This window comes from Lontra canadensis, unplaced genomic scaffold (genome assembly GCF_010015895.1).
Source record: "Lontra canadensis isolate GAN:19392208 unplaced genomic scaffold, GSC_riverotter_1.0 scaffold137, whole genome shotgun sequence".
In the NCBI taxonomy this organism is placed as follows: Eukaryota; Metazoa; Chordata; class Mammalia; order Carnivora; family Mustelidae; genus Lontra; species Lontra canadensis.
In genome coordinates this window covers 2445972-2460991 of record NW_022631131.1, presented here as the reverse complement: position 1 = coordinate 2460991, position 15020 = coordinate 2445972, and the positions used below count along the sequence as shown (strand labels likewise).

Here is a 15020-nt window from a genome sequence, read left to right as displayed (position 1 = left end):
AATTACGTACTTTTTAAATGAGATAATCACATGCCAAAGATGAACATAACCAGGTTCTCAAAAATACAGGATGGTGAAAACTGCAGCCTGCATTAGAAGCCAAAGGAAAAGCAGCTAAGATAGAGCTGAAAAAAATAAGTAAAATATTTGCTGAAGAGCCTCAAAAATCAAGCTCTTCCTGGGAAAAAAAAAAAATTTTTTTTTTTTTTTCCCCCTAGAGGAAACCCCAGGAAAAAGTAAAGCCATCATGGAGTCTGAATTCACACCCCCTTCCCACCAGAAAAACTAGACAAGTCACTGACTGTTCTAGGACCTGCGGTATGGCCTTGGGATATCACTAAACAATGGCTACCACAGGGAAAGCACACACTCACTCTTGTCCTGGCCCGGCTAGCCCAGCATGTGATGCCTGCATTTTCAGAGATAGCCTCCCTCCCTACACGGGATGATATATCTGGATTTAACATAACCTAGTTTCTACCAAATACAGGTTGTGAAAGACCCTTCTCTTCTATTCCCCCCTCCTTACAGTGCCCCTAAAGAAAATAAGGCCAGAAAAAAATAGGGTCTCAACGTCAAATGGCTCTCTGGGAAATGGCAGCTAAATTAGACTTGGTGAGGCCACTAAATCCCTTCTTCTCACACTAAGTTGGCTTTACACAGTCTGGCGCCTGCAGCAAAAAAACTGGCTGGAGCTAACCCAATTACAGGGCAGAAAAGCCATTTAAGACATCTTTCGTTACAGGGGTGAGAGGCACTGAGATTTCAAACATTTTTTTTCAAGATTTTATTTATTTGACACAGAGAGCACACAGGCTCCTGGCTGAGGAGACAGCCCCAGGTGAGGCTCAATCCCAGGACCCTAACATGATAATGACCTGAGCCAAAGGCAGATGCTAAACCAACTGAACCACCCAGGCGCCCCTCAAATATTTCAATAATTAGATATTTCAATGCAAAGATAATAGTGTCTTCCATTATCATTTAGCTTATAAGAAATCACAAGACTCCTAATTACAACAAACATGCCTGCGATTTTTTTTTTTTAAGATTTTATTTATGTATTTTAGAGGGAGTTTGTGGTGGGGAAGAGCAGAGGGAGAGGGACAAGCAGACACTGCGCTGAACTCAGAGCCTGACATGAGGGCTAAATCCCATGACCCTGAGATCATGATCCGGGCACAAATTAAGAGCTGGAGGCTCAAATAACTGAGCCACCCAGGCACCCCCACACCTGTGATTTCTATTTAACTATGTCAGACTACAAAGTAATTTAATATTATACAGTAAGAAAGAAGTTCAAAAGTTTTACATCCAACTATTTAAAATTTTATTTGAGAGAGAGAGAGAACGAGCAGGGAAAGGGGTAGAAGGACAAACAAGCTCCTCACTGAGCATGGAGCCAGACACGAATCCCAGGACCCTGAGACCATGACCTGAGCCAAAGTCAGATGCCCAACACACTGAGCCACCTAGGTGCCCCAAGTTTTACACCCAATTTTTTTTTTAAGATTTTATGTATTCATTTGAGAGATAAAGCACAAGCAAGGGGAGAGGCAGGGGAGAAACAGACTGCTCTCTGAGCAGGGAGCCCAATGAAGGGCTCCATTCCAGGACCCTGGGATTATGACCTGAGCCAAAGGCAGATGCTTAACGGACTGAGCCACCCAGGTGCCCCTTACATCCAATTTTTTTTTCTTTTTAAGATTATATTTATCTATTTGACAGAGAGAGAGATAGCAAGAGAGGGAACACAAGTATGGGGAGTGGGAGAGTGAGAAGCAGGCTTCCTGCTGAGCAGAGAACCCAATGAAGGCTCAATTCCAGGACGCTGGGATGATGACCTAAGACAAAAGCAGAGGCTTAACGACTGAGCCACCCAGACACCCTCTTCCATCCAATTATTAACTGAAATAGCAAAACTCTGGAAAACTGAAGCCTAGAAGTAAAGAAGGAAGAAAGAAGAAGGTATCGTATCTAATTCACTGCTTGCTCAGCTTGGCTCAAACCTGTACATAAAATGTAATATTTTTAAATATGGATGTTTAAGGAGGGGGAAAAAGATGAACTGAACTTTCTTGAGTCTCAACTCACAAAATGTTAACTCTGTGTTAATTTTACCACTCAACTTTCATTGAGGCTGTTTGCAGAACACACTATCCTTTCTGCTTCCTCGGGAGTTTAAACTGTTAAGGTACCTGCAAACAGTTCTCACCTTACCACCACGCTTAGTCATCACTGGAATGTGTTACACGCTTTCTTGTACAGTTGCATCTCCTCCATCTGCTTTCCATTATTACTTTGTAAGTGTACCCTGAGGCTAAGCAATACAGGCATACCAGAAACTTAATTAATCATTTAAATTGTCCCTCATTCAGACCACTTTCTGGGTCATTCTGCCTTTTCGAAACTTACTGTGCTTTCTTTACTTTTTCTTTTTAACCTCAATGATTATCGTAACAGTAGCTGGCATTTAAAACACCTATTTCTTTTAAAAATCAAAGTTTAATGAAGTATCAACACTTTATGCACACTGCTTCATAATGAAACAGCCAGGCAAGTTCAATAAAAGCCTCCCCCCCGGGTAGAAGACTGCTCTGAAAAGAAAACAGCTTAAATTAATCCTTTGGATTCAAAGAATATGGAAATAACAGGACATTCCAGTTTCTTTGCCTCTGGCTTAGTCTACAGCCTTTCCCAAACCAGATCATTCCTGCTAAGCCCAGAAAGAAAAAATTGGGGGCTGATTTACCCCTATTTGCTTCCCCCTCTCTCACATCGGGTCTGAAGGTTTCTCTTCCCTTCCCCCAAGTGTCAGGAATTCCTCTTCAGCCCCAGGTGGTCAAGATTCTTGGGATATATTCCTCCATTACGAGATGGGAGAGAGGAGTCGTTTAACCTCCAGGTACTGGAGACAGGAGAGTGCTGCCCGTCAATGGACAAACCTGTGGGTGAATCCCTTTCGCCCTCTACTTAACTGGTCAAGTCCCAGCCTCTGAATGAACGACGCCAAGCGGGGCAGAAGGAAGGTTCTCCCGTTTGGCCTCCAGCCTATACTGGCCACACCCCTGGCCTCTGGCCCCAACCCCCGACCTCGAACATATCCTTCCTCCCGTGCCCTCCGGCCCACCAATTCCCAGCTGCCACACCCGAGAATTCCCTGGCCAGGCCGGAGCCGTGGAGTCCCTCTCTCCAACCCTCTCTTCCTCACAACGGTCACACCCGACGGCTCACTTCATCCTCAACGGTCACGCTCCTAGGATTTCTTCTCCCTTCCACCCCACCAGCCTCCAACTCAAGCTGGGGTCCCCCTCCCATCAATGAGGGACACACCCCGAAGTTAGCCGCCTTGAACTCACCGGAGGCGAGGGCGGGGGTGGCGGCAGCAGCCAGAGAGCACGGCCCGAGTGGTGTTGTAATGGTTTCCTGCACGTCACGACTCCTTCTCCAGGTCTAAGCCACTGCGCAAAACCCACTTTGCCAGGGACAAAAATGGTGGACAGGAAACTCTGACGTCAGAGAACCTCGACGTTTACCGTCATCCCCGCGCGCGGGAGAACCAGAAAGGCGGCGATCTCTGTCCCCTTGGAAACGGACCGGTCTTTTTTGTTTTTTGTTTTTGGGCGGAAACTGGAGCCTGGACCCAAGAGGAAGTTCGGGGGCTATGCAGAGGACTATATTAAACAAACTGACGTTCCCTGGATTTGTTTCCTCGCACAGGAGTTCTCTAAAACCTCTCACATGCAAGGGATTGAAATATCGTTTCTTTTATTAAAAAAAAAATTTTTTTAAGGCTCAGCTGATTTCGCAGGCCAGCTCAGGACTGTGGACAATGGTGAGAATGTGACTGGGAAATCACTTAACATGTCCTTAATCTGTCTTTTTTTTTTTTTTTTTTTTTTTGACAGGCAGAGATTACAAGTAAGCAGAGGGGCGGGGGAGAGAAGCAGGCTCTCTACTGAGCAGAGAGCCCGATGCGGGGCTTGATCCCAGAACCCTGGGATCATGACCCTAGCCGAAGGCAGAGGCTTTAACCCACTGAGCCACCCAGGCGCCCTCCTTAATCTTAGTCTTATCTGCGAAATGAATCCAATCATCTCTTTCTGGTTTGTGAAGTTTAAATGGGATAATGTAAGTAAAGCACGGGGTTTATAGGAGAGCTTACACAAAAATAAGTTACATTTGGAAACCAAGACCTAGAAATCTCTGTACCTCTCCCTCACTTTTGTTGTGAACCTAGAACTGCTCTAAAAAGAGTAAGATTTTAATTAAAAAAAAAATGTGGAGAGCGAGAGAGCTTGGGGCAGAAGTTGAGGAAACCAAAATGCAAAGTGGACTGCAAAGTAGAAAGAAAGAAGGACAAGCAGATGGTTATAATGTTTCAGCATGTTTTTAGAGTTCTATGAAAGTAGGAACTATACCAGTCTGTTCACTCCTCTATCTCTGAGACCTATCCCCCCTCCCCAAAATGTGTTGAATGCATAAATGTATTGAGTGGTCAACAATATCAGTTGCTATAGAGAAGAGGAGGAAGGGCTCAAGTGTCCAAGGATTTAGCAACATAAAGGTGTTTGATATCATGGTGCCTGGGTGGCTCAGTCAGTTAAGCAACCAACTCTTGATTGCAGCCCTGGTCATGATAGCAAGGTTGAGATTGAGCCCCACATGTCTCTGCACTGGGCATGGAGTCTGCCTAAGATTCTCTTTGCCCTCCCCCCTGCCTTGGCCCCCCTCCCTCTGAATAAATAAGTAAATAAATAAATAGTCTTTGATGTCATTGCTGCGACCATCAGTAAAGATATGAAGGCAAAAGCCATGCTGCAGAAGTGTGAGGATGAATGGGAGGCGAGGACATGAAAACAGGAGTTGTAACTTCTAGCTGTAGGATACCTGGGTGGCTCAGTCAGTTAAGCTTCTTCCTTTGGCTCAGGTCATGGTCCCAGAGTCTTGGGATCAAGTCCTACTTCCAGCCCTCTGCTCAACTGGGAACCTGCTTCTCCCTGCTTTGCCCTCTGCCTGCCACTCCCTGTGCTTGTGCTTGCTCTCTGTCAAACAAATAAATAAAAAATCTTTTAAAAATATGGCTGAAAAGACTATATAGGATATTTAAGAGAGAAAATAGCAAAGATTTTTTTAAAGTTTTTTAAAAAGTTTTTAAAGTCATACATTTTCTTTTTACTATACTTTCTTTACACTGTACTGTACTATACTACTTTTCTTTATACTATACTATCCTCAACCATGAGTTCAATGATTGTTCCTACCCATAAGACTCCTAAAGCTCTATTTCTAACCTTGACTTATTCCCAACTTCACCACCAAATGCTAACCACACTGATGAAAAATTCTGTATTTATTATGGCCCACCCAAATTAAATAAATCATGAGATGAGGGAGGAGGGGTGTTGAAAAACCTGGTTCCGGTTAAAACTCCCAGAAATCACAGGTGGATTTTGTAAAAAAGATCCCACCAGAAAAATCTTTATTAAAGGACTTTGATTCATGTCCTTCTCCTATTCAAAAACTTTTAACAGCTCCTCAATGCCTAGTAAGTCCAAACCTATCCTTCCCTCAGTTTCCCCCATCTCTATGCTCTTTAGTTTTCTCATCTGTAAAATAGGGGAAATAGTAATATTCTATCATGGTATTATTATAAGGACAAAGGGAATTGATATATGTAAAGCACTTAGAACTACAACTGCACATAGTATGACTATGCAGCATTTGCTACAGTTGTGATTATCTCAATAAATTACACTAAATTGATCAAGCCAGAAACCTGCAGAGTCATTCTTGATTTCTCTCTCCCTTAATGGTCACATCCAAACCATCTCCAAGTTGTCAATCTACCTTCAAAATAAACCTTTAATTCATCCAATCCCCTCTATTTCACCTCATTAATCTAAGCCACTACCTAGTGCCTGGGCTACCAGAAACCTCAACTTTCCTCCCAACCATTATCCATACAGCAGCCAAGTTATTTAACTTATTCTCAAGTGTGTAACAAACATTTTTAAGAAGTGCACACATAATAAATGTAAACTTTGGAAGAATTTTCACAAAGTAAACATAACCACACAAACATTACAGGATCATCTTAAAAATACAAACCTCATCATGATTCTGGTGTATAAATCCTTCAAGGAATTCCCATTGCACTTGAACTAAAATCTAGTCTCCTTTCCATGGCCAGAGTCCTTGCACAGTTTGACCCCTACCTCCCTTAACATTTTATGCCTTTCAGTTACTCTGCATTTCCTCTTTTGCTATCGCAGCCCTCACATATGCCGCATTCTTTCCCATCCTAGGGTCTTCACAAATACCACCCCTCCTGACTCATAATCAACAACCCATCCCAATGGTTGGCTCATAATTTGGTCTAATTGTAATCTTCTCCAAAAAGCACTCTGTTTCCCCAATCTAAAAGGTTCTACCCTCCTAGCCCACACTGCCACACCATCCCAGCACTTATTCCATTTATAAATTGTGTGTTTATTTACTTATTATCTCCCTTTTCAACCAGAGTATAAATTCCATATCTGTTTTTACTATTTCATACGCAGCACCTAGCGTAATGCCTGGCACATTACTCGGTATTTATTAAACGAATGAATGTCCACAGGCAAAGAACTAAAAGTAGCATTTAAGACCTTCCATAATCCACTTAAGTGTATGTTCAACATACTCTGTTATTCCTTTCTGTAGCTCTACAGTTAAACTAAACAATTTGTTCCACCTACATACTCCCTACTGCTCCCTTAGCCTGGAAAGCCCTACCACTACCATTACTTGCCCCAAATGTACTCATTTTTTGAGATCCACCTAATTCACAGAATTTCCTCAGTGGTATCTGTTATGGTACAAGGTACAGAAGGTACCAGGTTACATCACTGTATTAGAAAGCAACTGGCAAAGAGAAGCCGAAATAAAATATAAGGATAGAAACGTTTTTCGCTTTGGTTACATAGGCCAACATAGCTATTTAAGTTAGTTTGTAGTGCCTTATTTCTCCCAGCTGATAGTTATCTCTTCCTCTAAACTCACATCATACTAACCTATCTGATGGCTCTTAATACTGTTTAATATATACATATATATAAAATACCTCTTAATATATGTATAAATATATAAAATAATAATATATATTTTATTATATAATAAAAATCTATATATAAAAATATATACCTCTTAATACTTAAGTATACTTTATATGTATCTTATCTTTTAAAACATAAACCTGAGAGTGGGATCTATGCTGAGGTGGTTATTATTTGTTGGCTGTAATAATTGGCATTAACTGGGGGCACCTGGGTGGCTGTCAGTTAAGCGTTCAACTCTTGATTTTAGCTCAGGTGATGATCTCGGGGTGGTAAGATGCAGCCCCGCATGGGGCTCTGTGCTCAGTGAGAAGTTGGCTTGAGATTCTCTTTCCCTCTCCCCTCCCCCCAGCTCGCACACTCTCTAAAATAAATGAAATCTTAAAAAAAAAAAAAAATTGGCATTAGTTATTTTTTTACTGCTTCTCTTTTTTCTCTTGCAATAATTTCAATTTACTTTTGGGGCATCCTCAAAAGACTATTAATCAAGATGCCTTGCCTTTTTTTTCCCCCTAAGATTTGTTTAGAGAGAGTGAGCAAGTGTGTGGCGCAGGTGGGGGGGCGTGGCGGGGTGGGGAGGCAGAGAATCCTAAGCAGACTCTACAATGAGCAAGGAACTGGGTACCAACCAATCTTAAAACCCTGAGATCATGACCTGAGCTGAAACCAAGAGTCAGACACCTAACTGGCTGAGCCAGCAAGAACCTCAGTCTTGCCTTCTTCTAAGAGTGAAAGAGTGGAGAAGAAATCTGAACCAAGGCAGGGCAATAGCCATTTGAATCATAATTACAGTGACAGAAAGTTGTTGAAGCTCATTCATGCAACAACACTGCTTGGGTGAGACTACTAATTCTTTTTTTTTTTTTTAAGATTTTATTTATTTATTTGGTAGAGATTACAAGTAGTCAGAGAGGCAGGCAGAGAGAGAGAAAGAGAGGAGGAAGCAGGCTCCCCGCTGAGCAGAGGGCCTGATGTCGGGCTCAATCCCAGGACCCAGAGATCATGACCTGAGCCGAAGGCAGAGGCCTCAACCCACTGAGCCACCCAGGCACCCCGAGACTACTAATTCTTGCTGGAGACATCCAATACAACTGTAGTTCCTGTCCTTTTTAGAGATGGCTTTCCTCATTTTGTTAACTACTCCATACACTTCCAAACATTTTAAAAATATTAGCTTGTTTCTTCTGCTTGTAAACAAAGAACCCTAATTGATAGAAACGTTTAATTTCCCACTTGTAGTTGATGCTAAGTCTCAACTTCATTCTTTTGTAGTTCAATTAAGTCTGCATATAATAGCTACTATTTGTAACCATGAAACTAATAATACATTATATGTTAATTTAAAAAATCCTCACAACCCTAAGATACATTATGGGTGCATTGTAATTTCCACTTTATAGATGAGATTGAGACCCAGAGAGGTTATGTCAATGCCAGAGGTATAAGCCACAGTAAGTGGGGGCTGAACCAGAATCGAACTTATGTACTGAAATCTGAAGCCTGGCCTCATATTGTACAACTCTGCGTTGCCTGAATCTTCCTCTTCTTCTTCAGCAGGGTCAGTATGCCAATGCTTGAGGTCTCCAGTGATGGGAGAACTTAGTCTGGTGTTAGCCCCGCCTCTCCTTTCCTAACTTGGTTGTGCCACTCCCAGCCCCTCTGCCACACTGACCTGTGTGAAGTTCTTTGAAGTAGAACTTCACTGTGTCCTTTCCCTATCTGTCCCTCTTTATGGTGCTGCTTTCTCTGTCTGAAATGTCCAGCCACTTTGTCTGGCTGGAAAATGCACTTCAAAATCTGGTGTAGTCCATGGACTCTAAAACATCACTGATTTTTAAGATGCACCTTTATTTTATGTTCACCTGAGAAAGAAAAATTCTGCCAGCTAAACTTTGACATAATGCCTTATCACTTGGAACTTTTATTGTTATTGAAAGAAGCTCATTAGACAACGTTTATCGTTTACTACTCGTGTCCCTAGAAAAACATAACAGAAATAAATTGGGTAAGTTAGTCCTGAAAAAAAAAAAAAAAAAGGCCAACCAAACAACAACAGAAAGCTATTGTTAGAGCACCTAATACTTGTCAGGTGCTTTATACAGACACAGTATCTCTAGTCCTTGAATTTCTGTAAGGTAAAAGTCTTCCATCAACGTGATTGTTGCTAGCAGGTTATTTGGTAGAGTAAAAAACACGTTTAGAATTGTAAGATTAACTTGCAAGACTTTACTGAAACAATTAAACCCAAACCTTCTTTTTGAGGGTTCTCATTATGCAAACCAATGGTCTTTACGCCGTAAGTTAGGCCGTGAATACCTTCTATTCCTAACCACTTAGCATAGAAGTGGGGAGGGGCTGGAGAGAAAGAGGAATGGTTGAACTTTAACTCACTGAAATTCAATAAACCCGTATACGCAACTCAAACGAGGCAAAGCTGCACACGATGTAAAAACATTTTGCAAACCCTAAGGTAAATTACGTTAATTCTGCAATACAAACAGTGAAAAGTACCATCTGCCAAGCGTCCCCAGTCCATTCTAGCTAGAACACACCAGGATCCCCCCGTGACACATCCAAACGTGTACGGCAGCAGGAACCATTTTCATCGAGTGTGCAAGTGCCTAGTTACGCTTGAACACAACTACACCTAGGAGACTGTTAATCTACCAGCTGGAATGGAAAATAATAGTTCCCAGTACCAACGGACTGCAGGAACCTTTTTCATTCTATCATCTTTTTCATAACTGGCAACAAAGCTAAAGCCTTCTATCCCCAGCTGCGTCGCTCCAAATCCTTCCCGGAAGGGGGCAGAATATAAATTAACTACCGCCCCCGCCGCGCGCACAGAGACCTTCTGTACGTCCATATTCCCTTTTGTTCCCCCACCCCCTAACTAACTCGCCCTAGGGAACACAGGCCTCAGAAGCAGGCCCGAACTCTTGGCTCCCGGCGCCAGGTGTCCCCGCAGCGCCCCGAACATCTTGCCGAAAAGACCTCTGCAGAGGGAGATTCAGAGCTGTGGCTTCCCACTGAGAATGCGAAACAAAATCAGCTTAAAAAAAAAATAAAAATAAATAACACAAACTGACAGAGAATTCACTCTTAGCCCCCAAGTGAATTCTTTTAATTTCAGCACGAGCGGAAGCGGAAGTCGTGGAGGGATCATAGAGTTTGCTACTTCCGGTTCCCGGGCTACGTTCCGGGCTAGAGCGCCTCTCCACTGTCAGCCATCCCGATCGCCGGCCCCTTCTATTTCCGGGTGCGGCTTCTGTCAGAGCTGAGGCCTGTCTTCAAACGTGGCGTCTTGGGTCCTTAGGGCCTCGCCGGCGGTCCGCTCACAAGGGCCGGCGCGGGCACTTTGCGGCCAACAACTGGAGCCAGCCCTCGCGTACCGGGTCCGCACTGGCACCTCTAACTTTTCAGAGCTGGCTGGCTTTTAAGCCCTCGCGATTGAGAGCCCTTGATTCGCAGCCTCCAGGACTGCAGCTCTAGAAGAGAGCACCCCTTCGGCTATACCTGTATACCATAGGCGTGCTTTGCCCTGTGAGGTGCAGCATTTGACAAGTCACCCCTACCCCCACGTTACCACTTCCACCTCAATTTCTGCCACGTCTGCCTTAATTTCGTTCTTAACCTCCTTGATTTGAGACCCCTCCCCCTCTCTGCCTCCAGAAGAGGTCTTCCTCCTACCCCCAGTTCTGTAAAAGAGGAGTTTTGGGTCTCTTGCAGAAAGATTACCTTTAAGACTGAGCATCCGTTTGATAACTAAAACAAGTTCATGCTTGCTAAAGAGTTTGTGGGCAAGGCGAAACCCAGTGCACATAAGAAACTATGGCTGAGCACGGGGCTCACATCACAACTGCTTCTGTGGTGGATGACCAGCCATCCATCTTTGAGGTGGTAGCACAGGACAGTTTAATGACAGCAGTGAGACCTGCTCTTCAGCATGTGGTCAAGGTAAGATATTGATTCTCTGAAAGGTTTAGGGACGACTGGGTGAAAACCGAACAGTTTACTTGGTTGTCTAGGTTTTGAAATTGCCAATTAGCATGTAATTCATATCCTGTGGTTTAATGGTTCTTGAGTCCCTGTTATGTGTAGAGCCCTGTACTGAATACCTAGCACTTCAGAGAGGATAGGGCAGATCCCAAAAGAAGTGACTTGTTTCAGCCCAAAGTATCAGAATTTAGAGGAAAAAAAGGAAATGTGAATACAACACATAGTGATTGTGAAATGGAATGAAATTCGTTTATCAATTTACTTTTAGGTTCTCGCAGAATCAAATCCTGCCCACTATGGCTTCTTTTGGAGGTGGTTTGATGAAATCTTCGCCCTGCTAGATCTTCTGCTCCAGCAGCATTATCTGTCTAAAACCAGTGCCTCATTTTCTGAAAATTTTTATGGATTAAAGCGCATTGTAATGGGGGACACACACAAGCCTGAGAGACTGGCCAGTGCTGGTCTCCCAAAGCGGCAGCTGTGGAAGTCAATTATGTTCCTGGTTCTTCTTCCCTACCTGAAAGTGAAGCTGGAGAAGCTTGTTTCTAGCCTGAGGGAAGAGGATGAATATTCTATCCATCCCCCTTCTTCCCGCTGGAAACAGTTTTATAGAGCCTTCCTGGCAGCCTACCCATTTGTTAACATGGCATGGGAAGGCTGGTTTTTTGTACAACAACTTCGGTACATCTTGGGAAAGGCTCAGCATCACTCACCGTTGCTGAGGCTGGCTGGAGTTCGGCTCGGTCGACTTACAGTTCAAGATATACGAGCTCTGGAGCACAAAGCAGCTGAAGCCAGCCTAATGCAGCAACCAGCCAGGAGGTAAGGCTTTAACATTTCCCCAAACCTTTCACGAAGAGGTTCTAAAATCTTAACCTAATTTTATGAAACTCACCTTCCTCAGTCCACTTAGAGGTATTTCGTAAATCAGAGAAAAATTCTTGTGTCCATACAAGAGTTGCCCTCCTGATAACCTTCCTTAGCACACTAGCTACATTTTTATGTATGCTTGCTGTGTGCCAGGCCCTGTGCTAGCTGTTCCCTTCACGTACATTATCTCAATCCTCCTGACAACTTAATGAAATAAATTCATTACCTCTTTTAAGACCTAAGGAAACTAAGACCTAATAGCCAAGTACCTTGCCAAGGCCACATAGCTAGAAGGTGGCAGAACTGAGATTCAAGCCGGATCAACAGTTCTCAAGACTGTGCCCTTAACCACAGTGCCACTGTTTCTAGTTAGTATTTATGTTCTCCTACAACTTCAAATATACAGTCCTCGATATTGCTAAGTTATTTTTGTTAAGTGAGTTCTTTTTCTTGATATGCTATCTTATACACACACACACACACACACATCTATACAACCAATGTCTTACCAATTTCTCAAAACAAAAAAACAAAACCCTAGTCATTAAATACAAAGTTTAGTTCCTATACTTCCCAAACACTGGAGGTCAGAAACAGGAAATAATTTCAAATGGATACTAGAGGAGACGGTGCCAATCTAGCAACTTCTCAAAATCCAAACTGAATCAGTGATTCTGATGAAGAGTATAAGAGGTATATTTATATTAGTCATTCTGTGATCAAACCTAAGTAAACAGTTTCTCCTTTTGCCTCTTTGTTCTATTCTTCTACCAGTGTTGGTGAGAAGATAAAGTCAGCTCTGAAGAAAGCCTTGGGAGGTGCGGCCTTATCCCTCTCTACTGGCCTTTCTGTGGGAGTATTCTTTCTGCAGTTCCTTGAGTGGTGGTACTCATCTGAAAATCAAGAAACTATCAAATCACTGACTGCCCTGCCTACTCCACCACCACCTGTACACCTAGACTACAATTCTGATTCTCCTCTGTTACCCAAAATGAAGACTGTGTGCCCCCTGTGTCGCAAAACCCGGGTAAATGATACTGTTCTTGCCACCTCTGGCTATGTGTTTTGTTATCGCTGTGTATTTAATTATGTGAGGAGTCACCAAGCTTGTCCCATAACAGGTTATCCAACAGAAGTACAACATCTAATTAAACTGTATTCCCCTGAAAACTGAAAGGGATTAGCATTTTATTTCACAACAAAATTATTGCACCATAAGGCTGAGAAACTGATTTTCAGTTTCAGTACATAGCACTGTTTGAATTGTATGAAAACTGAGTTGTATGAAAACTGATTTTCAGTTTCAGTACACAGCACTGATTCTTCTCATCCTTAATTCATAATTACATGAACTTTTCACAACTAGAGTTGACCCCTGAATGACATGTGTGTTAATGGTGCTAATACAACCCCCCCCCAAGTAGAAAATTCATGTATAACTTTGACTCCCCCAAAATGTAACTACTAATAGCCTACTATTGACCGGAAGCCTTACTGCTAATAGAAACAATTAACACATTCTGTATATTAGATGTATTACATATTGTATACTTGCAGTAAAGTAAGATAAAGAAAATATTTAAATCATAACAAATACATTTATACTGTAAAAAATCCACATTTAAGTGGACCCACATGATTCAAATCTGTGTTCAAAGGTCAATTTATGGGTTTCTTTAAAAGGATATATCCATTGATCTAACCTTTTAACCAGCTCTCTAGACTCCTACTTAGAGTTTAGCAAGCTGGCTAGAATAATAGAATCAGGATTGACAGGGGACATGAAGGTCAGTGTAGAGGAAGTGGATGAAAGAGGATAGTACAGAAGCTTTTCCTTAAAGAACAAGAGGTATAAAATCTCAGGAGAAACCCAAGATAGACCTCATAAAGTGGGTGATAGGGAAGCAGGCCTTTTCTTGAGAAAGGAAAGCGTTTATCCGCCCTGAGAAAAAGATTTTATCAGTTTGCAAACAATGCGAAATGTTGACCTGCTCTTCACAGAAATACTTGGAGACACTTGAGAAAAACAAAGCACCTTCCATATACTGTGACCCACTTTAAGTAGCATATGCTACAGTGTAATCAAGTAAGATTCCTTTATGAGCCATACAGATCTTTTCTTGGGGAACTAGTTAAAGAAAAATAGGGGTTGAGCATATACACAGAGCTGTCTAAAGATTTCAGTGTGATGAAAGCAAAATGAATAAGCAATCAAGAGATGACGATTTAACTATGATTGTGCAAAAGAACCTTTTAATAAGCTCTTTCTTCTTGCTGTTAAGAGTTTGCTAAATGGGCATGAGTTACTCTGGCTATTACTAAGTTTCTATGAAACGCTTAAGTAAATTTTAAAAATAAATGTTTTTGGCAAAGAGTCGTTCCAAGTAGTCATAATTATTTGGAAACTTAAAGCTCACTTGAGATGGGGACGCCTGGGTGGCTCAGTCGCTTAAGTGGCCTCCAACTCTTGGTTTTGGTTCAGATCATGATCTCAGGATAGTGAGATCAAGCCACACAGTGGGCCCTGCAGCTCAGCATGGAGTCAGTTTGGGATTCTCTCTCCCTCTCCCTTTGCCCCCTCCCCGGCTTACCTTACATGTGTGCCTGCACACGCGTTCTCCCTCTCTCACTCTTGCTCTCAAATAAACATTAAAATTACTCAAGGTATTTAAAGTACATTTTTCATTCAGACCACCTGTGACTTTGGAAGTATTTTTGTACTGACATTTTGCTTTTTTTTGCTAATCCAATACTTGGGAGAAAAAACCTCTACTACAACAGCAAGAATTCAGCTTTGTGTGAAATACCCTGTATTAGAGATACCATAGAAACACTTGAGTTATGTAGTAAAATTCATGCCACTGGATTTTCGAGTTGGTGAAAATATACAGGTAGAGGAAGGATGAAAATAATTTAAGCATCTCTGCTGAGGTAAGTGTTTTCTAATATTTTAATTCATTTAGCAATTCAAAGCACATTTTCTGATAGCATGAAGTTGATCAAACTAAATTTTGAAATGGAATAACTTATGGATTTGAAAATATTAACATTTTT

At 42.2% G+C, this 15020-nt stretch overlaps 2 protein-coding genes across 3 annotated transcripts in view; one reads left to right on the top strand and one right to left on the bottom strand.

Moving 5' to 3' along the window:
- Positions 1 to 3512, bottom strand: part of AP2B1 (adaptor related protein complex 2 subunit beta 1) — a 126007-nt gene extending 122495 nt beyond the window's left edge. For both annotated transcript variants that reach the window (XM_032843236.1, XM_032843237.1), the window contains exon 1: positions 3360 to 3512. The gene's annotated coding sequence lies outside the window, so the exon portion shown is untranslated. The remainder of the gene's footprint in view (positions 1 to 3359) is intronic.
- Positions 3513 to 10350: 6838 nt separating this feature from the next.
- On the top strand, positions 10351 to 13285 carry PEX12 (peroxisomal biogenesis factor 12). The gene is made up of 3 exons (XM_032843246.1): positions 10351 to 11054; positions 11365 to 11918; positions 12741 to 13285. Exons 1-3 carry the CDS (start codon positions 10929 to 10931, stop codon positions 13138 to 13140), a joined length of 1080 nt encoding a protein of 359 aa, XP_032699137.1. The 5' UTR covers positions 10351 to 10928; the 3' UTR covers positions 13141 to 13285.
- The last annotated feature ends 1735 nt before the right edge of the window (positions 13286 to 15020 follow it).

Excerpts from the sequence above, each read along its gene's own strand:
- PEX12 (XM_032843246.1), top strand. The coding sequence starts at position 10,929 with ATGGCTGAGCACGGGGCTCACATCACAACTGCTTCTGTGGTGGATGAC. Across the intron at positions 11,055-11,364 it reads CTCTTCAGCATGTGGTCAAG|GTTCTCGCAGAATCAAATCC; the intron begins GTAAGATATTGA and ends ATTTACTTTTAG. Across the intron at positions 11,919-12,740 it reads ATGCAGCAACCAGCCAGGAG|TGTTGGTGAGAAGATAAAGT; the intron begins GTAAGGCTTTAA and ends TTCTTCTACCAG.